Source organism: Halichoerus grypus, chromosome 8 (assembly GCF_964656455.1).
Source record: "Halichoerus grypus chromosome 8, mHalGry1.hap1.1, whole genome shotgun sequence".
Lineage (NCBI taxonomy): Eukaryota > Metazoa > Chordata > Mammalia > Carnivora > Phocidae > Halichoerus > Halichoerus grypus.
Window position 1 is genome coordinate 43,447,762 of NC_135719.1, and position 24,368 is coordinate 43,472,129.

Genomic DNA, 24,368 nt, shown 5'->3' on the forward strand with positions numbered 1-24,368 from the left:
AGAGAATAATTTTATAATGTTGGAGGTGGGCAGGTCTTCCTAGGTAAAACAAAACCCACTAGCTATAAAAAAAAAAAATGATCGACAGATTTGACAAAAAAGATAAAAATTTTTCCCCACGGAAAAATAGGTATCATAAGCATAGTTGAAACACAAGATAAAGACTAATACATATATATGAGCAGAAGATGGTTATTATCATAACTTATATATGAGTTCTTAAAATCAGTAAGAAAACCACAAACAATTTAAAAATAGCAAATTCACAGATGTACAAATCACAATAAAAATGAGTGGTCAGGAAAATGCAAATAAAAAAGATACAGTAGAAGTTAAGTACATTCATAATATTTTATGTTGGTATGGGTGTGGAGAAAGGCACTTTTCGGTGGGGGTACCAATTGGTTACAACTGCTCTGGAGAGGAATCTTGCTTCATCTCTCAGAATTGTAAGTGTTCATTCCATTTGACCTACAAATTGTATTTCTAGGAATCTATCCTACAGAAATATTTATATAAGTATGAAAGGATATACCTATTAGGATATTCATGGCAGTATTACTTGTAGGAGGACTTTTATTTAGATTTTCTTCTCCAAGAATTTGCTCTGTTTCTTCTAGAAACAACTTTTCCAGTTATTTATCTTGGGCTTTCTCTTTCATGCTATAGGCTTTAGAAAAATGTCTACTGATACTTGGTTGTCCACTTACGTTAGATCCATTGATGTTTAAGACGAAAGCAATGGGAAGGCTGCCTGAGAACTCTGTAACAAGCTCGGTAGAGCTTGTTAACAGGGCAACTTTTAGAGGGTGAGAGAATGGGGCATCAGTCACTGAGCCACTCCCTCCTCAAACTCCACAATGAACGCTGAGATCTTGGGCACCAATCCTCACAACCATGCCCTAGTTCCCATCAGCTTTTAGATAAGGAGGTTGATGCCAGCATTCTGAATGTGTGTGCAGGGGAGCCTGTTCATATATTCCCCCATTTTTCAGTTCCATTTTTCCTCCCACCGTCCATTTTATCTGCTGCCCCCAGACTTAGAGGCTCCTGGGCTCTGCCTGTAGGCTGGCCCCTCCTCATCACAGTCCCCTCTGCTACCTAGGCTGTGATTTCCTCTCTCTATTAGTGAACATTCTTCCATCTGCTTTCAGAAATTTGTTCCAGAAATTTGTTAAAATCATTTCACAGACGCCCCCCTCTTGTTTTCCTGGTGGTCGTAGGTTATATCCTGTCTTATTCCTTTAGGTTCATTTTGATGGAATCTTGGGAGGAAGGAGAAAAAAAAACAACAACTCGTGTACTCAGTCTGCCATCTTGAACCACAAAAATGAATGTATTATTTGCAATATTAGAAAATGGGACAATTTAAACTCCCTCAATAGAGAACTGTTTAAATAGATTATATTACCTCTGATGTATGGAATACTCTGTACTCAGAAAATAATGAATTAGCTTTATGCAGTAATATGAAAAGGTATGATATAATATTAAAGTAAAGGAGCAAACTGCAAAAAGTATGTATACTAACACCACTTTTAGAAGATATATATTTGTACTTCCACAAAGGACTGGAAGATGCACAGAGAACGGCTAAGAGTGGTCATTTATCTGCCTTAACACTTGACGGCAGTGGACCAGGTGTGGGGCTGGGACACAGAAGGAATCTCATCTTTTTGCTCTATATCATCTGTATTGTTCAAAATTTTTACAATGCATATGGAAAATCTTTGGGATTAATTGTCATACAAATATAAGACATCTTATTATTTAAATACTCCAGTCCTTCCTATATAGAGAGCTGCTCAACTGATAAATTAAAGGTTTGCAAATTATAGATGATCCATGTTACCTGATTTTTTAAATGCTGGTGGTTATTATTATTGTTTAAAACTTTTAGGAAAATGTGCTTAACAGTAAAGCTATTGCCAGTTTATGTTTAAAAGCTTATAGACCTTTCAAAAATGTCTTCCAAGTCTAAGGCTCTGTGACAATGTTACATGTTGGCAGGTAGAACATGTCCTGTAGAATCAATTTGGCTAGGTATGCTTTTATGTCTGATTTCTGAACTGTTACATAATGACATTAGTAAACTGAGCTAGCTGAACTACGCCAACTTTGATATTTCAGCTAGAATAATTTTACAACATCTTATTATTAAGGAAGTGGTAAGGAATATAAAATGCCAATCATTTTAATAAAATTAGATTTAGCTTTTTATTTCCAAAGAGCAGGGTTCAGAATAACTCACATGCAAAAGGAGAATACATAGGCTTTAGCAGATACATGGGTTCCAAAGTCTTTTCCGTTAAAAAAAATGTGTATCTAGGAATCTATAATCCACCAACTCGTCAGTATTTTGGAGTATGTGAACAAATTCAAAGAAACACTGAAAAGTGGAGCTCAAGTCTGCAGAATTTCATTGGCTTCCAACCTAAAATGAGACAAATATTCTATCTCCTAAAATCCGTGCACCATTAAAGGTCACAGTTTCTCTAGCTTTGCTCAGAGAATAGTGAGCATCGTGAAGTGCTGCGTTTGGCCTGTTGCCCCCGCTCCACGTGTGTCTGTCCCCCTGTGAGTTATGGCAGGGCTAGGGCCAGAACTCAGGCCTTCGGAATCTGAATCCAGAACGTCCAGTTCTCAACGGTCAAACCAAATTAAGCCATAAACTCAGAGTCAGGTTGAATGCCCCATCACTATTTACATATTAGGCAAGATTTGGGGAATGCATGCCTCCTTCTTCTACATATGTGGTTTCTGATTTTTCAATGTCCATTTTCACATCCTCACTCTATAATTGCATCTTTAGTAAAGCTAGATCTTTCTTGAAGCAGGCAAAGTAAAGAATGTTCAATTTGAAAAATCAGAAGGCCAGGCACGGCAAAACGCTTGGAGACTGAAGTAGTTACTATACATAGAGCATGACTCCTCTCATTAACTAGGTGACTGGCATATTGAGAACGTCACTCACATATTGAGGGTTTTAAAAAACCTTTTAAAATGAGGTGGTAAGACCATCTTTTCTGGCACTAATAATACAAGTCCTTCTGTTTTCATAGAAATCTACTTTCTATTTCTAACAAGTTTGGAGAATTAGTCATTAAAAGATACTGAGTGTTTCACAAGAAAAAGCTTGATTTGCATTACAAATAACTAAAGCTAATTCTGGGAAACAATAGGGCACCTGAGAAAACCTTTAAAAGTTGTGCATTTTTTGAAAGCAATGATAAAAATCTGAACTGTTTATTTCCTGTCTGTTGCCTATTCTACGGAACAGCTGTATGTGAACAGCCAAATCAATTTTGTGCATCGAGTCACATTTTTATACAAAATAGTTTTCCTAGCCAGGAATACGAGGTAAGAACACTGAAACCTTCATCGTTACCTGGAAAACTGTAGAGAAACCCACCACATATCTCTTTGAAAAACATTTAAGTGTCTGAAAATGTGTAACGTAAAAAATAGTCCTTGAACAGTTCAAAAACAGCTAGAGAGACCCATGCTCTAATCTCAAGCAATCCCATGCAATTTAACTTTTAAAATACACAGACCTCACAGAATAGGAGATTTAGCAGGATGCGTGAGACAGGTAGAGAGAACACCTGTGATGAGAAGAACACTATCTGGGGCGCCTGGAGGGGGGCCAGTCGGTGGGGCGTCCGACTCTTGGTTTCAGCTCCGATCGTGATCTCAGGGTGGTGGGATCGAGCCCTGCGTCTGGCTCTGTGCTCGGCGGGGAGTCTGCTGGAGATTCTCTCTCTCCCTCTCCCCTTCCCCCAACTCTCAAATAAATAAATAACTCTTTAAAAAAAAAAAGACCATTTAAAAGCCTGAATTTTATGATATATGAATTATATCAAAAAGAAAAAAAGAGCGTTCCAGTGCTTTAAATGATTTAAGTGCTGCAGACAGAAGCTCTGGATCATCAGCTCTGGAACCTTTCACTACAGTCTCCTCTTCTGTTTCCATTCTCCCTCCCGTGCCCACAGAACATCATGTAATATTGCTGATGGACTCTGGCTTTCTCAGGTACCCCACTGGTCTCTGGGCATCTACAAGGGTAACTGTGGCTTTCTGAATCACTCTCCCACTGAGTCTTTTTTAGGGGGACAGGGACATTTGACTCCATGAAGCTTTGGTGTACTGACAAGGTCTCTGAGACAAAAGAAAGGGAATGGCCATTCATTAATTGCTAATAAGTGACAGGGTTCTGAATATCTGTTATCCTATTGATTGTCATGAATACTTATAAGGTCAAGATTCTTACTCCCCTACTCTAGATGAAAATACTGAGGCTCTGAGAGCAGATTCCATTCAGACATCCGGTGGATATTCACCCAGGATTTTATCTTCAGAGGGCACAGCTTAAAACCAGCTTTCTGAACTGAGCAAGGGAAAATTTACTAAAAACAACACCAAGTTCATAAAAAGTGGCATTATTTGCTGATGCATTGAATGGAATTGCACTTCGAATAATCCCCTGTAGAACACTTGCCATTCTAGAAGACAGGATATTCATGGAGATGTGATTTTCTAATATTAAAAAAAAAAAAAAAAGAAGGAAACACACAAAGACTATTTCCTCGCAACTAAAGATAACACCCAAACCACTCGTTGGGAAAACTAGGCTATTGCTACTTCGGCGGTGCCTGGGCCTGCCAGAGCAAATGGGACAGATTTCCCCTTTAAATGGACTTGTCTCAGAGTCTCCTCTGCCGTCCCCTCCTCCTCCTGCCAATCAATCCAGGCGAAGCGAATTTTGGTTACGCTTGCCCCGGTGCAGAAAGAAGAGCTGCAGCATCTGCAGTTATCAGGCCTGGAGTTACCTTCTGCGGTGTTCCTGGACTCGAAATTTGCAAAAATAATCCTCTCTCAATGCTTGCAGCCATTGATTGCTGCATGGCCAATGGTGTACGAGAAGAACTCGGGTTCTGAGAATTGCTCATGGGTATTATATCTTGATAGATAGACTACCACGCTTGGAGATCGACTGCCTGGGTTCGAATCCCAGCTCCACCTTTTCCTTGCTGTGTGACCTTAGCAAGTTACATAATCTCTCTGTGCCTGTTTCCTTATCTATATAAAATGCGGATGGGAATAGCTCCTATCCCCTAGGGTTGTTGAGAGGGTTCAGTAATTTAGTACATGAAAAGCACTAAGAATAGCGCCTGGCACATAACATCTGTGCTGTCTCAGTTCCTGTTCAAGAAATCATTAAAAAATGAAAATGAATATGGCTGTTCACTAAATGACTTGAAGAAATTGCTTTCCTTACATTACTTTGTTAACTAATCTGTGCATGCTCACGTGAATTAGGAATTGGTCAAAATGAATTCGTATGACCCAATTTGCTTTGCATAAAATGCAATCAGTCAGCAACCCAGAAGGAAGTATCAACAAAGATCTAAACTTCCGCGGGAAAATGGGTAAAAATGGCCTCTCAATGTTGATATTACCCAAAATGACTGCAGCTCTTCAGAAGATATACACATACTATACACATATACCATTGCCCTGGGCAGATGAAGCAGAAAGAAGAGAAACATGGCTTTTACTTCAGACCTGTAGGGAATGAAGCTCCAGACAGGATCATCGATGGCCCCTGTCTGAACTCCAACAGAACGAAGACTGGCCCGTACCTCGGCTTTTCAAAGAGCCTCCCCCATCTCAGAGAAACCATTTAGCCCAGTATCTAGTGCATAACCATGTTTCTCTTGGAAGGAACAAAGGCTGGCTTATATGTGTAGGTGTTAAATATTTATTTGCAAGGACTTTAAAAATTTCCTCCACCCACACTTCTCATGTCAAGGAGGAGGCCAAGTGGTGCTTTGGCATTCCCCAGTGGCACCTTCTCCAAGTCCAAGGACATCTGGACCCTGCTGTGTCATGCTCCTGGGAAGGAATGAATCATCCAATAGTGACAGACGGTTTCCTCTGGAAACAGACCAAGCTTACCCAAATAGTTGTTGCTCTTGTGCATCTCGGTGATGTTGATTTTGGTGGCTCCTTGGGGAATCTCGACCACTCGGTGGTAGCCCAGGCTGGTGAGGGCGTGCTTGAACACGCCTGACACAACCTGACAGCCCGTGTTGTCGCCTCCGCATACCCCGCATTTGTCCACCACTTTGTCCGAGCCCAGGTAGTCGTCACAGCCAATGCTCTGCCGAGAGGTGGAAAACAAAAGACTTGGAGCACATCACAGGAGCATGGGGGGAGATGGGGAGAGGGGGCGATGGAAGATCTATTGGTGGGTCTTGCACTGACCTCCCTCCTGCCCCCATTCAGCTCCTGCAGGTGTCCAAGTGCATTCTTTCCTCACTCGACAGAGTCACAAAGCACCCACTCTGGGCCAGCAACTTCTTCACACGGTATGTGTGAAATGTACACTCTAGGGGCAGGGGGCAGGCGGCAGGCCACAAACAGCAAACAGGACAAGTAAATCAAACGGTATGCTTGGTGGTGGAGAAAGATAAGGAGAAAAATAACGTAGAGAGAAAGAACAGGGAGGGGCTGGGGACGGGCCACTTGTTTACACTGGTTGGACAGGGAATTTGTCCTGCAAATCCATCCCCCTGTTGGGTTCAGAGGAGAGATCATTTGGGATTTTTTTTTTTTTAAGATTTTATTTATTTATTTGTGAGAGAGAGAGAGAGAGAGCATGAGCAGGGGGAGCGGCTGGGGGAGCAGCAGAAGGAGAAGCAGACTCCCCACGGATCGGGGAGCTTGACGTGGTGCTCATTCCTGGGACTCTGGGATCATGACCTGAGCTGAAGGCAGACACTTAACTGACTAAGCCACCCAGGTGCGCCCCCCCTCCAATCTGGGATTTTTATATAAAGTTCTGTGGGACCATGATGAGTACTGCATCTAAAATTGGGGTTTGTCCCCAAGTCCTGCATTCTAAATGACAGACTGTATAAACATTTAACAATGTACTCTCAGAAGAGGTACTCGCAGGCCCAATGTCTTAGGAAATTAAATCAAATTGGTTGAGATCTGGGTCTCCACTGGTCACTGGGGCTCTGAAGAGCCTGGAGCAGCAGGATTTTGCTTGGCTCTCTCAAAGCATATTTCCCAGGGGAAAAGGGGGAAGGGAGGCAATGGCCAGAAACATCAGCAAACCCAATGATCCGCATCTAAATAAATAACGGGGTGGTCCTTGTTCAGACAGGCTTATTGGCATTTAAAGGAACTCCACTGACCTTCCTGAATTTCCTCCAAAAAAGATTCTTCCCATTACTCATTCTAAGATCTTTTAGCTTTATCATTCCCCTCCCTGTTCATGTTTTCTGTTGGGGCAATTTTATTTTGCATGAAAAAAAATCAAACCTTGGAACAAAGTGCAAGATCATTATCTTTATGCCATCCTTTCCCACTGCTGAAGCTGATTTCATAGGGCTCACGATCATGCTTCCTGAATCTAAAATTTGGACATGTGGTCTGAGCAAAGAATTCTGTCACATTTCTATGGGCCGATGGAAGGGAGCAGATGATAGCCTGGACAATGAAGTACTGGGATGACAGGATTAGTTCACTGGGTTCTGGGGATCGGGAATGATACTTGAAATCAGACTGGGATTCTAAAACTTGAGATACATGTTTGCTGAAATCACAGGTTAGTGTTGGTTCTCGAATTCTAAGAGCAATCATCAGACCACATCTCAGAGGGCAAAGTGGTCAACGAACCATTCAAAATCCACTTTTGATTTTGTGAAATACCCCTGGGTCTGTTCATGCGGGCCCTACAGGTCAAATCCTACATGCAGAGTCAAATCAGAAGGTGTTCAGGCTTTCTGCTCCAACCTCACGCTTGACTGACATCTTTCTGTAGGCACTATACCTCTGCATTATTACTTCCATATTCCTGAGGGCACATTAGCCCATCAATAATAACTGGTCTCTCTTCACAAATAGCTTCTCTGTAAAACATTATTTCTGACAATAACAGAACATCATCTCAATATGTTCATCCACATCCAATTAACCTTTCAAAATGCCATGTTTGCTATGTAGTTCTCCTCCCTCAAATATTTCTTGCCCCTGCCCCATGCACATTTTAGTAGAAAAATAAGGAAAATGTTTTCCATGCATGATTTCCATCCCTGACCCCTTGGGTTTCTCCTTGGCTTTGAAAGAAAGCAAGACACAAACAAAACACCGCATTGCCAAAGCAAGATTCTCATCAAATTAAGGACATGCGTCTCATCAAATTAAGGACATGCGTCTGACTGTCACCGATGGGGAAGATGGAGACAAGAGTGGGTCGGCACACTGTCCCTGCCCCGTCCAGCAAAATCTCACCCTCCTCCCTTTCCATTCCTGCTACCCCCGGACTCAGTTTGTCCCAGACCGAGCTCATCCTCATGGGGCACTCCAGTAAAGGGAACGCTGTGCACAAGGCATGAAGTAGGAAAGAACACTTAAGAAGTAGGAAAACATGTTCGAGGAATGACACGGCTCAAGTGTAGGGTTGCTGGGAGGGATGAAATCAGGCTAGAGAATTCAGCTGAAGTGTTGAAGAATCTTGGTTGCCAGGATGAAGAATGAGAATTTTATCTGATGGCATCAGTAATAACCATTGGATGTCTCAAGAAAGGGAGGGCCGTGCTCGGATTTGTTTTCCAGATGATAGTTTTGGCTGCTGTGGAGAGGGTCCCAGAGTGGGGAGAACAGACAGGCTAGTGAGTCTCTCTCTTCTAAACAGGGTGTCAGGGATAGTTCAAGGACAAAGGAGAGCTGTTGAAGACGAGGAGAGACATCCCACGAATCCTCAGCCCTCAGCCCAATCAGAATGGGATGATCACAGGGTTGGCCTCAGACAACCACAGCCAGGCTAAATGTCGTTTCATCTTGTGAAACAGATATTACATTAAAATGCTCTGCACAGTTCCACGAATGCCACCCCCACATGCCAGACTTCCGGAGTAGAGCACGGCCGCTCTGGAGGAATCTAGATGTGGGGAGGGAGGGCTGTAGCAGTTTTTCCTGACTGACATCCAAATGGCCTGGAGGTTGGCTTCAGCGAAGTGTGTGACCTCACAAGTGCTGCCAAGAACTAAAGGTGACATCCTGTTTCCTCGGGGCTGGATGGTCACTTCCTTCTGGGGTCGGCATGGAAAACATCTCCACCACCAACCAGATCCTTCAGGGGACGATGCCCAGAAATGAATGGGGCCTGAATCCTGCCTTATACCTTAGGAAGCTGGTCAGTTGGTCTCTGATGGGGATGACTTAATAATGCTGGTCTGTATCTCCAAACTCAGAGGTGCCACCCAAGGGCCATCCGTAGGGACTTCAAGTGGGCACTAGAGTCTGCTGGACCGGGTTTTGTGCTGGCTCTGCCACTTAGGAGCGCTAATCTTTGGATGTGTTAATTAGCCATCCTGAGCCTCTGGTTCTTTGTGGCTGGGGATGGTATGGTGTCTATCTCACAGCAGTGCTGGGAGGATCTAATGAGGTAAACAGAAGGCATATAGCAAAATGCTTGAATAGGATGGCTTCTCAGAAAACATGAGGTTTTGTTAATTATTGCCTTCATATACTGGATTTCATTGGGAACCTATCCATTTTTTTTTTTTTAAAGATTTTATTTATTTATGTATTAGAGAGCGAGCGAGAGAGAAACAGCATGAGAGGGGAGAAGGTCAGAGGGAGAAGCAGGCTTGCCGCTGAGCTGGGAGCCAGATGTGGGACTCGATCCCGGGACTCCAGGATCATGACCTGAGCCGAAGGCAGTCGCTTAACCAACTGAGCCACCCAGGCGCCCCGGGAACCTATCCATTTTTAAGTAAATTCCATCATCACGTAACCACAGACCCACTCCTATTTCTAGAACACTCTCTAGTACTTCTCAGTCACAGATATTCTCTTCTTCATTTGGAGAAAGTCAGAAAAATCCAAAGAGCTAAGAAAGGGCCAATGTTCACCATGAGGGTAAGGCACATTGCGTGGCCCCTTCACCCTTCCTGTTCCAATAGCACCTCGTGAAAAGGGATAGGATGAACATTTGCTCCTCGATCTACATTTCTTTCTTTCTTTTTTTTTTTTACCATGTACTGTGGTTCAAAAGAGATATTTCTTGCTGTTACAAAGGCAATTGGACAACTATCAGACATCCTGAGTATTCTTCCAGTGATTTCTGCAACATGTTGTAGGAAAATTTTACACGTTGCAAGCCATCACAAGAGAAATTGCTCAAGAATTGCCCTCAATTGTGTGCCAAAATTAACCTAAATGAAATTTCCTGAGGGAAATGAGCAATCTGCGTGACGTATCTGGTGGTGGATTTCACTGGGAGGAGGCCTCTGTACACATCATGGCAGGGTAGGCCGGTGCCAGGCGTGCAGATAGTGGAGCTTCTGATTCCCTAATGGGAAACAGATGTTTCTGTGTGTGCTCACTAAACACACCAGATAGGGCAACCTCAACTGGTTGGCTAGATGACACGGACAGGTAACACAACGTGCCTTAATAATCATGCTGTCACAACAGAGTGTGGGAGAATGTTATTATTAAAATGATTAGTATCTAACACCAATTTACTTTTATTTGCAGTAAGCTAATTCGTGGAAATACATACGGATGCCAAAACCTTTATTCATGACATTCTGTTGAAAGAAATCCTTTGCATAATGATAAAGATCTCCCTCTTATTACTGTTAGGAATGTACATCAATACCACCTTCCTGGAAAGCCATTTAGTAATATAAGACCCTAATTCTTCTTCTAGGAATTTATGCTAAGGAAATAATAAGAAATTAGGCCAATGATTTCTGTAGGAAGCAGCTCATCACATTTGTTATTATTAATTTAAAAAATCAGAAACATCCTAAGTGTCCAACATAGAAAAACAGTTAAACAATATATAGAAATTCTCTGGGAAATGCTGGATGGGTCTTCCCCCATTGTTATTCTTTTAAAATCTGCTAATACTTATGCCTACACGATTGACCCTCAATATAGTTCAGGAAATATTTCCTGAGGCAACCCCTACGATGTGCCAACAAGGTGTAGGCAGGGAGACATGAGGGTAAAACAAACAGGATTCCTACTTATGGTCTAAATCAGTGGTTGGCAAATGACAGTCCACAGGCCAAATCTGGCCCACAACCTGTTTGCTGTAAATAAAGTTTTATTAGAACACAAACATGCCCATTTGTTTACTTATTGTCTAGGGCTGCTTTTGTGCTATAACAGCAGGGTTGAATTGTTGTGACAGAGATAGTATGGCCCACAGTGCCCAAGATATTTATGATCTGGCACTTTCTAGAAAAAATGCCAACCTCTGGACTAAACCGGAAGATGGACATGATCCCATGATTCAGTATATCAAGGTGGGAGGGAGATGTCCAGAGCCCTGTGTGGTCAAGACTGAGGCTCAGGCTGATGCTTCCAGATTTACCCCTGATTGCCCTCACCTGTTTCCTATATGCCACCCATTTGACTTCTCCCATTCTGTCTCAACCCTAAAACAGAAGGCATAGAGTTGCCATCTTCTACCTCCTTAGTCTTCAAGTGCTTTTTTTTAAGCAGAAAAAAACATACTTCTCAAACAAAACCTCATGCAGAAATGCAGAACTCCAACATGCAAAATGAGGCAGGGTTTGGAAGTTCAGCATCTCACCTTCCTACCTTCTCTCTCACGGCCATGGTTTCTCAACCATGGCTCTAGGGACATTTTGGGCCAGAGAGTTCCTGGGTGTGGGGGTTGTCTTCTGCATTGTAGGATGGCTGGCGGCAACCCTAGCTTCTGGATGCCAGTGGCATTCCTCCCCTCAGTGGGACAGATGAAAATGTATCTAGACTTTTCCAAATGTCCCCGTAGTAACAGAATCACCTCCAACTGATTGAGAATCACCGCTCTTGCATAACCCATAGCTCATGGGACACCAGAGAAGAGCATGATAGATCCCCCAGAAAGCATCAGAACAATGACAGTTCCACAGAAGCACCAAAACAGCACTCTGTCCATGTCAGAAGCTAATGAGCAAAGAATACTTAATTATCCAGTGAAAATAAAAACCCATTTCCACACTGCCATCAAACTAACAAGTAGCCTAGGGCTCTTCAAGCTTGCCATTTGGCTTAATTTCAGTGTGAGCGGGATTATGTACTAGAAAGAGCACAGTGACTAGTATACAGTAGGTACTTGTAAGTGTTTGTTGAATGAAAGAGCAGCTGGTTGAGGCATCAAGAGATCAAAGTTAGGGGCACCTGGGTGGCTCAGTCGTTAAGCGTCTGCCTTCGGCTCAGGTCATGATCTCAGGGTCCTGGGATCGAGCCCTGCATTGGGCTCCCTGCTCCGCGGGAAGCCTGCTTCTCCCTCTCCCACTCCCCCTGCCTGTGTTCCCTCTCTCACTGTGTCTCTCTCTGTCAAATAAATAAATAAAATCTTAAAAAAAGAGAGAGAGATCAAAGTTATAGGACCAATTTTCTCCCTCAACTGGATCATCTCTAAGGTGTCTTCTGGTGCTAAACTGTTTCTGAAAAAGAGAGATACAGCCCCGATGTGAGGAATCCTGCCATGTCTAAAGTCAGAGGAATTTGCCGTATGTCGACAAAATTAAATTAGAAACAGGAATCCATGGGAAACAAACTGACACTGTCATTCATTTGAAGAGAAGAAACGGTCCATGGGATGAAAGGTATTTTGGCTTCCCTAATGAAGGCAATTGTGAAACTAGTGATCTGGTTTTAATCAAGCTTATGGTTGTCGCTTTTCAGTACCTCATCCTGTTTCACTAGAGAATAGCACCTTCACCAGTGACTTAACTAGAAGAAAATGTTGGCGCTCTCGTTGGATAAAATTGGGTGAGAATCAGCTGCAACGATGTTTACCAATCTGATGAAAGAAGCCCCGAGAGGGAAACATTTCACATGCTGCAAGAGAATTACCACCCTCCTTGCCATGAGGGTCATCTTTCCATGGAGAGTAGGGGTGCTCCAAACTGTAAAGTGCCGATGCTTCAGTTTCATGGTCTTCTTCCCAATGGATTAAAATGGGGGGGCATTAATGAATAATGACAATGACAACTGCTTTTATAATAAAAATAAGGTGTACATATTTTTGCATCCCATAGTAGAAACCTCTGGACTTCCACTTTACTCTTTTTTTTAAAGATTTTATTTATTTGACAGAGAGAGAGAGCACAAGATCACAAGCAGGAGAGCAGCAGCAGAGGGAGAATTAGGCTCCCTGCTGAGCAAGGAGCTCAGCATGGGACTGGATCCCAGGACTCTGGGATCATGATGGGTCCTGGAATCATGACCTGAGCCGAAGACAGACACTTAACCGACTGAGCCACCCAGGCATCTCTCCACCTTACTTTTGAAACGTAAGGCTGTTGGGGCGCCTGGGTGGCTCAGTCGGTTAAGTGTCTGTCTTCGGCTCAGGTCATGATCCCAGGGTCCTGGGATTGAGCCCCGCATCAGGCTCCCTGCTCGGCGGGGAGCCTGCTTCTCCCTCTCCCACTCCCCTTTCTTGTGTTCCCTCTCTTGCTGTGTCTCTCTCTGTCAAATAAATAAATAAAAAATCTTTAAAAAAATAAAAAAATAAAATGTAAGGCTGTACGGTGAATTCTCTGTTTAAAAAGAATTCTGTTTAAAAATTTGGTCAGAACAGACACATGAAAAAATGCTCAACATCACTGGGCATCAGGGAAATACAAATCAAAATCACAATGAGATACCACCTCACACCAGTCAGAATGGCTAAAATTAACAAGTCAGGAAACAACAGATGTTGGCAAGGATGCAGAGAAAGGGGAACCCTCCTACGCTGTTGGTGGGAATGCGAGCTGGTGCAGCCACTCTGGAAGACCGTATGCAGGTTCCTCAAAAAGTTGAAAATAGAGCTACCATATGATCCAGCAATTGCATTACTGGGTATTTACCCCAAAGATACAAATGTAGTAATCCAAAGGGGCACCTGCATCCCAATGTTTATAGCAGCAATGTCCACAATAGCCAAACTATGGAAAGAGCCCAGATGTCCATCGAAAGATGAATGGATAAAGAAGATGTGGTTCATATATACAATGGAATGTTACTCAGCCACCAAAAAAATGAAATCTTGCCATCTGCAATGATGTGGATGGAACTAGAGGGTATTATGCTAAGGGAAATAAGTCAATCAGAGAAAGACAATTACCATATGATCTCTCTGATATGTGGAATTTAAGAAACAAAACAGAGGAGCATAGGGGAAAAGAGGAAAAAATAAAACAAGATGAAACCAGAGAGGGAGACAAACTATAAGAGACTCTTAATCATAGAAAACAAACTGAGGGTTGCTGGAGGGGAGGGAGGTGGGGGCATGGGGTAACTGGGTAATGGACATTAAGGAAGGCACGTGATGTAATGAGCACTGGTTATTATATAAGACTGATGAATCAATGACCTCTACCTCTGAAACCAATAATACATTATACATTAATTAGTTGATTTAAATTTTTAAAAATGGGAAAAAAAGAAAAATGATTCAAAAGAATCAAACTTCAAAATAATAAACTATATATATATTTAGAAAAAAGTAAAATACTTGGTCAGATTGTATGGAAACTCTATAGGGCCACAGGAGAGGCCCATACCATGCGGGGCAGGTCTGTCAGATACTGTGGCTTGGGTGGCCAAGGGGTCAGAACTAGGAAGTTTCCTGAAGAAAGGAACAGAGAGACACTGTCTACATTCTATAGGGTCAAGTTCTGGAAGGAAGTATTGGCAAAAAGGCAACGGTGAGTTGGGTTGATGAATGTGCCCTAGGATGGAGGCTGCTTGCACCCTGGCCTCATTTCTATGGCCTCCTGGGCTCAGGCAGCCTGAGCCTGCAGGTGTGGGTCCAACCAGAAGGCCCTCAGAGGACTATGGGTGAATCCAGCACCAACCAGAAGGCAATGAGGGAGACTCTTGCTTGCATCCTTGTCATTTCCTTGACACAAAGCGTCTCTCCAAACGTGCCTGTTTGCATCTCTCTCCACAAGATGGCACCTAGAAGCCTTGGTAAAATGGTACTCACCTAAGCAACTAGTTTAGGGACAGGAAACAGTGGTTGAACATTTAAAGGATGATTGTTGAGAAATACCAGAAGGGTGGGCTCAGCAATTCAGGTTGATTGCATATTTACGGTTGTTAAGATAGGACTTTCTGCTTCTCAAAACGTTTTTGGGGAGCATATAAAAATGTGAGTGAACGAGTCAGGCCTTTTGTTTTCTGATTGCTCATGACAATGCTTAGAAATCTGCGTAAATGCATTAAGCTTTGGGAATTAATGGGCTTTTGGATGTCACTGGGTGATTTCCAGGGATGGCTGAGAAGACTGGCTGGCTGGCTGGCTGGGTGGGGAGACGAAGAGGGAAAAGTTCAGGGGCTTGAGTCCCAAGGCTGTGGAGTTGGGAACAGCACACTGAAATGCTGTTTTGGGGAGATGCTGAGCAGACATAGATGTGGAGTGGAGATGGAGAGACTGGAGGCTGAGAAGCATAAAGACAGCTACATTTGGATGGGCACAGAGGGAAGGAAGCCTGGATGGAGAGAGGGAATTAGAACAGAGGGCAAAGGCACACTGACGATGTTACACTGAAGAAACAGCCAATGGACTGAAGAAGGATGCTCTATCGAAGGCAAAGTAGGGAAGATTTCTAGGTCTATGGCGTGGGAACCTGGAAGAACAGCAATGTTGCCTATTTCAGGCAGAAGCCTTACAGATGCTGTGGGGGGTGGGGGTGGGAGGTAAGGGGTGTGCAGGCCTGTGATGGAGTCATCTTAGAGCCAGGATCAAGGTGTAGATCTTGGTGATCATTAATTTGTTCACTGGATTTGGTCATATTAATTCTCTCTCTTTGGGTGGAACTTTCCTCTAACACCCTAAACATTTTCATTTTAGCTTTTTGGATGGAAATCCTTCCAAAGTATATATTTTTTTCTCCTCTGTCTCAGTTTGTTTTTTTTTTAAATCAAGAATAATAAACATTATTTGATCTTTTCTCGACCCTTGTTACTCAAAGTGTGGTCCATGGACCAGCAAGCATAGGCATCATCTGAGTGCTTGTTAGAAATTCTGGCCCCCACCCCAGGCTTACTGAATTGAAATCTGTGTTTGAGCACCACCCTTAGGTGATTCCTGTGCAATCTGGGATTCTTTGGCTTTTGGGGTCACTTTTTGTTTACTTCATGTTCTTTCTACTTTTCCCAAGTTGCACACCAACCCCTAAGTGGCAGCCAACTCTCCCATCCAGGCAAAACAAAGATAGGGCGGCACTACTACCCTTTTGGTTACAAACTGGAAAGAAAGAATGCCTTCGGAGAGCTTTTCCCTGGGAGATTTTTAAGGCGGGGGTGGGGGGTCGGGGTGGAGGTAAGACACACATTCACACACAATCTCCTGAGAATCCCAGTGATGCACAGCAGGAGAGACTCTGGGGCCCCCAGCTCCGTGCCTCATGGGTGAAGAACCAAGACCTGGGAGGGGAAGCGATTTCTCCGGGGTGGCAGAGAGAGGACTTCTTGCCAGGACTCCTTTTCATGACACTGCGATGCTCTCCGGAGACAGGGTTTTACTGTCTCTTCACCACAAATGGTCCCTCTTCTTTCCTTCGAGCTTATTATGTCCCCATAACCATGTGAGAATGCTTTTATCTACCAGCTAGAAGAGCAACTCCTTTTAACAAACGGTCTTTGTGAAAATACTTGGATAAACGGCTTGGGGTCAGCAGAAACCAAGGCAACAAGATATAATGGCCAAACTGAGATATGGCTAAATGGGAGGAGTCCGGTTTTGCTTCCAGGGCTAGAGAGAGAAGAAAGGGACAAAGCAGGAGAGAAGCTAAGAAATGGTGGAGGGCCAAACAGAAGCCCTGAGTGGGTGGGAGGACCGTGGTTAACTGACCTTGCACCTGAAGCTCACTTGCTGAGATGTAAACCTCCCTCTGTTCCTGGCCCTCCCATGTCTTTCTTGAATTTCTACACCTGCATTGGGCCTATTTTCCTGCCTTTAGGATTCCTGGCTTAGACTCCTTGAAGCCCCCCCTTCTTTCCATTTCCATCATCTGAAATTTCTCTTCTACATTCCCCCTGTCTCCAGAAGTCTTCTCTTCTAGACACATGCATGCCTAAGAGCATCCCTAAAGCCCTCTACACCTGCAGGTGACATCATTTTTCTGAGTCTTAAAGCCATTAAGGTATAATTCTCAAATCCTTTGTGAGGATTAAATGAGAACAGGATTAAATGAGACGAAGACACCTAGTTCAGAACTGGCATAGAATAGGGGCTGGGATAATGTTGGTATGCTTTCCTCCTGGAGGGTGTGTCTGTCCTGCTTCAAGTGACCTGTCCCTGGCAGCGCAGGCATCCTTATTATTCTCACACAAGGCACACACATTTCTCTACTCGCAGAGGAGCCTGGTCTGTTCATACTGTCCACCACAATCTTACTTCTACTTACACACGATTCTCAGGTGGTGTTTGAAGCCAGGGTTTAACAGGCAAACTGCTGTGATCATTCGCATTTCCACGATGTTCTGGAACAATGGCGATCAAGATTTTCAGAGATTTTCTTATAAATTTATTACCTCTCTATTTTTTTTAAAAATGTGTTTCTTTTGTGAGTCTTTCCTGGCTTGTGTTGGAGACCAGCTATGAAAAACCTCAAAAATTGTAAAGGGGTTATGTTCATTTTAGAAACAGAGCAAGGGAGGCTATGGATGGAGCTTATAGCTTGGGCATATTGGAGCACAGTCTTAGAGGATTTGTGGGTGGAAAGCAGAGGCAAGCAGGGATGCAAGCAGTTTGCAGGGATCCAGGCGGTAGGAAGACCCATGTCTATAAGGGACAGCTATCATGGAGAGAGCACTCACCGTGTACTAGTTATCCTCTATATGTTAGCCTGTTTAATGATCTTGACCCTCACTATTTTATCGAAGCTCAGAGAAGGTAAGTAAGGTCACACAGAGGTGTGATAGAGGGTTCAAACAAAAGGCTTTCTGGCTTTAAAGCCCAGGTTCTCTCTCCTCTGCTGGTTGCATAGTCCCCTAGTCCAGTGGAAACCCTTCTTGTGAGAACAGGGCCTGTGGCCATGGGTCACATATACCAACCGCCAGAATGACCAAGAAATCAAATAGGAATAATTCCTTCTCATTGCTCATATCTCTGGGGGCTGCTCTCTGGCTTTCCTCAAGACCCTTCCACGTGGGCTCCACCTATAGTCTGTTGTCTCTTCTTTCACGAGGACTAACAATTGATTCGGCATCTCCTAGAGCTTCTCTTTATTCTCCTGCTCTCCCATGTTGTCTCTTCCCATTCATTCAGTGCGCATTCACCCAAGGGAGGTAACATCTATAACCCTACCCTTTTTTTCATAGCAAATTCCTAGGTCCAAAATTATTCACCAGAATAGTAACTGTCTTTCTCATTTGTCTTCCTGGGAATGGAAACTGCTGGTTTATCAGGCTGGGAAATATTTATGACTTGAGGAAAAGCATCCTGTTCCACGGGAGATAAGATTACCCCATCCAAGAGCTTGCTCTTGGGTGTTAGAATGACCAAGAAATCCAATCAGGATAATTTCTTCTGATTCTCTCTTCTAACCATCGATGCATCCAGTAGGAATATTCATTTCATTAATAAATAAAGACACTGTGTGTTCCATGCATGCTCAGAAGGAAGAAGTTGGGCTGAAATATTTAAACATGAAGGCTCCTTCACGCTTCTTTTGAAGGATAGCTAAGAACAGGGTTCTCTGTCAAACTCAATGTGTTCCATAACAATAATTCAGGTGGCAGCCAGATGAATAATTCTCATGCTTGCAGAGAATTTCCCGACTCTTGCAACTTTAAAGCAGAAGGTAGGGCGGTGGCACATAAGACACCCGGCTTCCAAGTGATCACATTAACAATATGCACTTGTGTACACAAATATTTAGGACATCCAAACCGGTTGCATAAATACTGCTCCTTCACCTTCTTTGGTGGAACCTTGAAATTCTCAATTTTCACCAGTCCCTTGTTTAAACAGATCATATTTATGAGCTTTTAAATCATGCCCCCCAGATGTGTCAGCATAAGAAAGGCTAATGCTGTGGTTTCAGGTAATCTATCCTGCATGTGGCTGGGAAATTTATCTTTCCAAGATACTGCTGTCATCATGTCATTCTTCTGGCTCAAAAGGCCTCCTGATGTCAGCTGTCACTTAAACAAGCTGATTATTTCCTCCCAGGCATTATGCCTATATTTGAGTCCCTGATTCCAAGTGGAAAGGAGCGCCTGGGGCTGTAGCAGCTCAAGAAAAAGCTCTACCCCAGGTGTGGAAAACCGAGTGAAGTAGGAATTTTGAAAAGAATCTAGCCTCCTTACCCTTCGACAACAAAGGTACTTTATTAAAATGACAGTACATGCTAATTAGGAACACTAATTATTAATGATATATTCTAATTTATTGGGTTGGTTTGGCAATGTTAAAGGCAGATGAAGTTTGCAAAAAGCATCTGACACATGGAAGGCACCCAATACATATTATGTTTTATTTAAAGTCAAGTTAAAGATAACATAGAGGGCACATTCAAAGAAATACAAACAAATGATACTCATTCCTAGCTTAAACAATAGCTGCCTTGGAATGTTATTTAGTGAGAGAATGGCCTGCATGTACTTTAAAGAATGTGGAATGGCAGCAAATACGGAAGTAAAAAGAAAACGTTTCTTTGGCAGAGTAGAATAAACCCTAGTTAAAAGAAAGCCAGAGCCAAAGTCAAAAAGTCAAAAATTCTCTTTCGACAATGGATGGACTCCCTGGGCCCCACGAAAATGTTGTGCTCTCATTACTCAGAGAGGTCTATAGAAGTTCTTATGAACATCCCAAGAAAAGTAATAGAAAGGATCTCCTCGGGTGAAAATATTTACTGCCATTTTAACAGAGGAGGGAAGAGGGAAGTTCGGTGACTCACCCAAGGTCACACACCGAGGCATCAGGATGCTAACCCATGTCTAAAGAGCTCAAGAACCCAGAAGCAGGGTGATAAGATGCAGGCCAAACAGGTGAGGTGAACATGGTGATGAGACAGGGACTCTGGTGGTGGATAGCACATGCTGACAGGGGAGGAGCAGGACCTGCAAGAGGAGGGGGCCGGAACTGCTCTGGAAGTGGGTGAACACAAGGGCCCCAAAAGCAAATGTCCACTGAGTGAGGACATGCAGCCTAGGGTTGACAGGTGGTGGCTAGAAAGGTGACTTCTGAGTGCCTGCTCTTCCCTGACATTTCATGGAAAGGAGTCACCTTAATATCATCATGGACTTCCCCTTCACACTCATGGGACAGCTCCGATTTCCCAGAAGCTTTGAGTCCTCTCTTCTCCATTGTCGCCACGGGCTGCTGGAAGCCCTGACACTAAAAAGTCTCCCAACCACTTTCTCCTGTTGTAACAAAAGGATTTGATGGAGACTTTCTCTCCAGTGCAGACCCAAGGGTCTGGGACATGAAATCCTTTGGGCGACTTCTGTTTCCTATGAAGATCTCTCAGCCTCAGGCCTCCAGAATGTTGTCCTTTGACGAGCAGAAAGGGAACCATGAGCTGACAGGTCAGGGTTTCCCCCAAGACCACCTTTCCTTTGGGTTTATTTGGGTCATCCTAGTGATCCTGGGGATTTTCAATCCCTTTTGAAATCTAAGCTCACCCTTTTTGTGACTGTATCCTACATATATTTGAGGGCTGCAAAGAAATCACTGTATAATTTCAATTTCTTCAACTTGTGTTTTTAAATGATGATAGGAAACAGCCTACTCCCTTTAAAATAAATAAATTTCTGGAAATCTTGAGCACAAGAAGGCTACAAACCTAGAGCTTAATAGGCGTTGCTGCAGAACATTGATTTTTAGTTGTTAATGACTCCTATGGGTTTTGTGAGTTAGCCAAGGCATGAACCCTGAGATAAGGAGTGAATTGGACTGCTAGAGAAAGTGTCTACTTGAACACTGGAAAATCCTTGCCTCAAGTAAGTTGGTAATGGTGACATGGTTGACACAAAGCTATTGAGATAGTAACTAGCAAAATGATTTATTTGCTCCTTAGGATGGCCAGAAAACCATGTCATTGACAGAGCTGAGGATGTTTGTCTTCCTCTCTGCTGTGGCTCAAAGTCATCAACAAATTGAGCCAGGTTTTTTAATAGAAGCTAAAATGCCAGGGAACAGAATACATGCAAGAGTGGCATAGGGCATTGATCTAGCTGGCCATGAAAATCAAATTTGGGTTTCCTTATAAATTTGGACCTTACAGGTACCAAGGCATGTCAGCCATAACCATTCACTCTCCTTGCTGTAGAAGACCACAGTTCTTTATTTTATACAGAAATTACTAAAATGGATTTGAAATAAAGGTCATATCCTTTTCAGAAAATATAACTTTGAAATTTCATTTCATAACAGATTTTTGTAATATAGAGAAGAAAAAATGGCCCAACCAATAAGATGAGGAGGAAGCTTATCATAGTAAAATCAGGCTTCTTAGCAAGTATTTCCACTAAACACAGCATGCTGGAACCACAGAATCTTGGGAGTAGAAAAAATCATAGAAGGCATGTGGTCTAACCAAGGTTGGAGGAAGTGCCGTAGGGGTCAAGTTCCATACCGGAATCAGCCTAGGAACTGCTGTTCCCTGCCAAGACCCTGGACAGGTCACAGGACTAATTTAACTTATAAAATGTGTCTGCTAGATGAGACAGATCAGTAATTTTAAAACTATTTTAAGGTTTTAATGTTTTCATAATCTTTAAATCATATTTTTAAAATAGGAAGAGCTTGAGAAATACCATCCCCAACTGTTGTATACACCTAATACACTGGATGCTACAGTATTAACTTATTTTTATGCAGCCCTCAGGACAAACTGCTCCCATTTTTATTGTAATCAAAGAGATTACCTGTCTAGAATTTGCAATTTGTTGTCTGCATTAATCAAGAACTCCTCAAGAGTTGTAAACTGAAACAAAATTCAGAAATGGATTGGGGGGGGTGCCTGGTGGCTCAGTCAGTCTGCCTTTGGCTCAGGTCATGACCTCAGGGTCCTGAAAGAAAGTGGTGGTGGAAAAGGGGAGAGACCTAGCTAGGTTCCAATCTTGCCCTCCTCTGGACTGCCTGCATGTTACCTTGCGTAAGTCACTCTCCTTCTTTGAAAGTCAGTTTCTTTATTTGCAAAACTCAGCAATTAGACTTGAGGGTCCCTTGAAGAACGATTTACCTCACCCCTACCCTCCAAACTCCACCCTACCACCCCCAAACCCCCCCCCCCCCCACACACACACCCTCCCCTGCTTTGGCATTCTATGATGTGATGCTAAAAGGTAAGTTGACACTTAAGGAATATGACATCACAACCGTCCTACAAGACAAGGTTGATGAAAATGCTCATCTTTTCTTCTTAGGCAAAGGGAAAAGTAGGGTAAACCTCTATTCAACATTACTGACGTTTCTCAGTCTCTGGTTCTTTGTATTTGTAAGTAAATGGAAGATTACAGTCCCCACCCCTCTGGAGTTAAGCCTGACCACGTGACTAGTTCTGGCCGATGGGATGTGAGTGGGAGTGGCACCTGTCGCTTCCAGGTTGAAGCATTTAATTGCCGGTGCTCAAACTCTCCACCCTGGTTTCCTCTGCCAGAGCAAGTCTTGGGGACTTGGGTGAGATGGCAGCTGCCGAGGATGGTGGCGCCATTGCCAACAGAACCCCTTCTGGCTCTGTAAGTACCACAGTGAAAAAGAAATCTCTGTGTGGAACCACTGAGATTTTGTTATTGTCGGTCAAGTATAACACAGACTAATCTGATTGATACAGAACTTCCAGTTACATTCTTAAACCTACCGCCAAAACATGTAGAATTTCCTGCTAGGTCACAAAGTCTAGATCATACTAATTTCTAGTGTCGATACAGTCAAACAATGTTCTGAATTCTTTCTTTGTAATGCCGGAAAAAAAGCGTACTATTATACTGATATATCTTAAAGGAAAAGTACTGTGATTATGAGAATAATAATTTAAATTGAGTGGCTGGAATTGCTTAAAAAGACTTTTCTCTTCATTGTATAGAAAAGACAAACTGCTAATAAATACAGACTGCTACTTGCCAGTCCCATATGCGGTTCATTATTTTCATGTATAATGTTAGTTTTCAAGGGTTCAGAAACTACCTCTGACTCAGGGCTTCTGGGTTATGAGACATAGTTTGGAAAGCCCCATGAAAGACCCTGTGGGGCATCTAAAGGACATTTTATCACAACTTTCATGTATCAAACAAAGCCAGAGTGAAACAGAGGCCCACAAGTATCTAAATGGCCTTCAATCTTCTGAAAATACAGCCCGGAGAATCCTGTATTCACTTGTCCACACTGCTTACTATCAGCTCAACATGACACTACACAAGAGTAACCATGGCCTGTAAAACGTGGAATGAACATGCGGGATCACTGACAATCCTGACCTTCACCACAGCCCCAAACTTGATGCTGCATCTACTTTTGGCTGTTATCCTTTCACTACCAAATATCCCACCAATTTTCACACAATCATGTCTCCTTAACCTTTGGCCATGGACTTTCACCCACACCAGGTTACAGACATTTTCTCCCTCCAAGATACTCATGACTTTATTTTCCCTGTAACAAATGGGGTCTTATTCGTTTGCAAGAACATTGCTCATGCCTCGCCTTTTGAATTATTCTCTGCCTCTGCATTGCATGACAGCGGCCACCTTGGCCCTCTACGTTCTCCTTCCTTCCTTTCCTTGTCTCCTAACTGTGGGCTTCCAAAGCTCAGTTCTTGGCTGCACTTTCTCAGTGTATACAGCTCAAGATGTTTTCTGAAAGCCAAACATTTTAAGGATTTGTTAGTAAAGGTGTTTTAGTTTTCATCTAAAATCTCAAATGCAGGTGTTTTGAAAGTAAATGAGAAACTGAAGATCTGTAAACAATGGTTAGAAAGAGTTAATCAGGGGCATCTGGGTGGCTCTGTTGGTTAAGTGTCTGCCTTCGGCTCAGGCCATGATCTCAGGGTCCTGGGATCGAGTCCCGCGTCTCAGCGGGGAGTCTGCTTCTCACTCTTCCTCTGCCCCTCCCCCTGGCTTGTGCGCGCTCTCTCTTTCTCTCTAATAAATAAATAAAAATCTTAAAAAAAAAAAGTTAGAGTTAAAATAGCAGTAACTGCATTGACTCCCTTCTACCTCTTAATGGTGGGTGCTCTTCCAAGAGAACCATTTACCCTCAGAGTTTTCTATTTATTCTGTTGCCTTTGGTAAACTCATCCAGTTGTTCCTCTTCTCACCTGAACTCCTAATTCAAAAGATAGCTATCTTAAGGAGACCTTTAGGTGTTGGTGTTTTCCAGCTAAAGT

General features: G+C 43.1%; 1 protein-coding gene across 1 annotated transcript in view; it reads right to left on the minus strand.

Moving 5' to 3' along the window:
- THSD4 (thrombospondin type 1 domain containing 4) overlaps positions 1 to 24,368 on the minus strand; it is a 561,701-nt gene that overhangs the window by 105,708 nt on the left and 431,625 nt on the right. Inside the window, exon 8 of the mRNA XM_078079143.1 lies at positions 5,959 to 6,163. Within this exon, the coding sequence (XP_077935269.1) occupies positions 5,959 to 6,163 (205 nt within the window). The remainder of the gene's footprint in view (positions 1 to 5,958; positions 6,164 to 24,368) is intronic.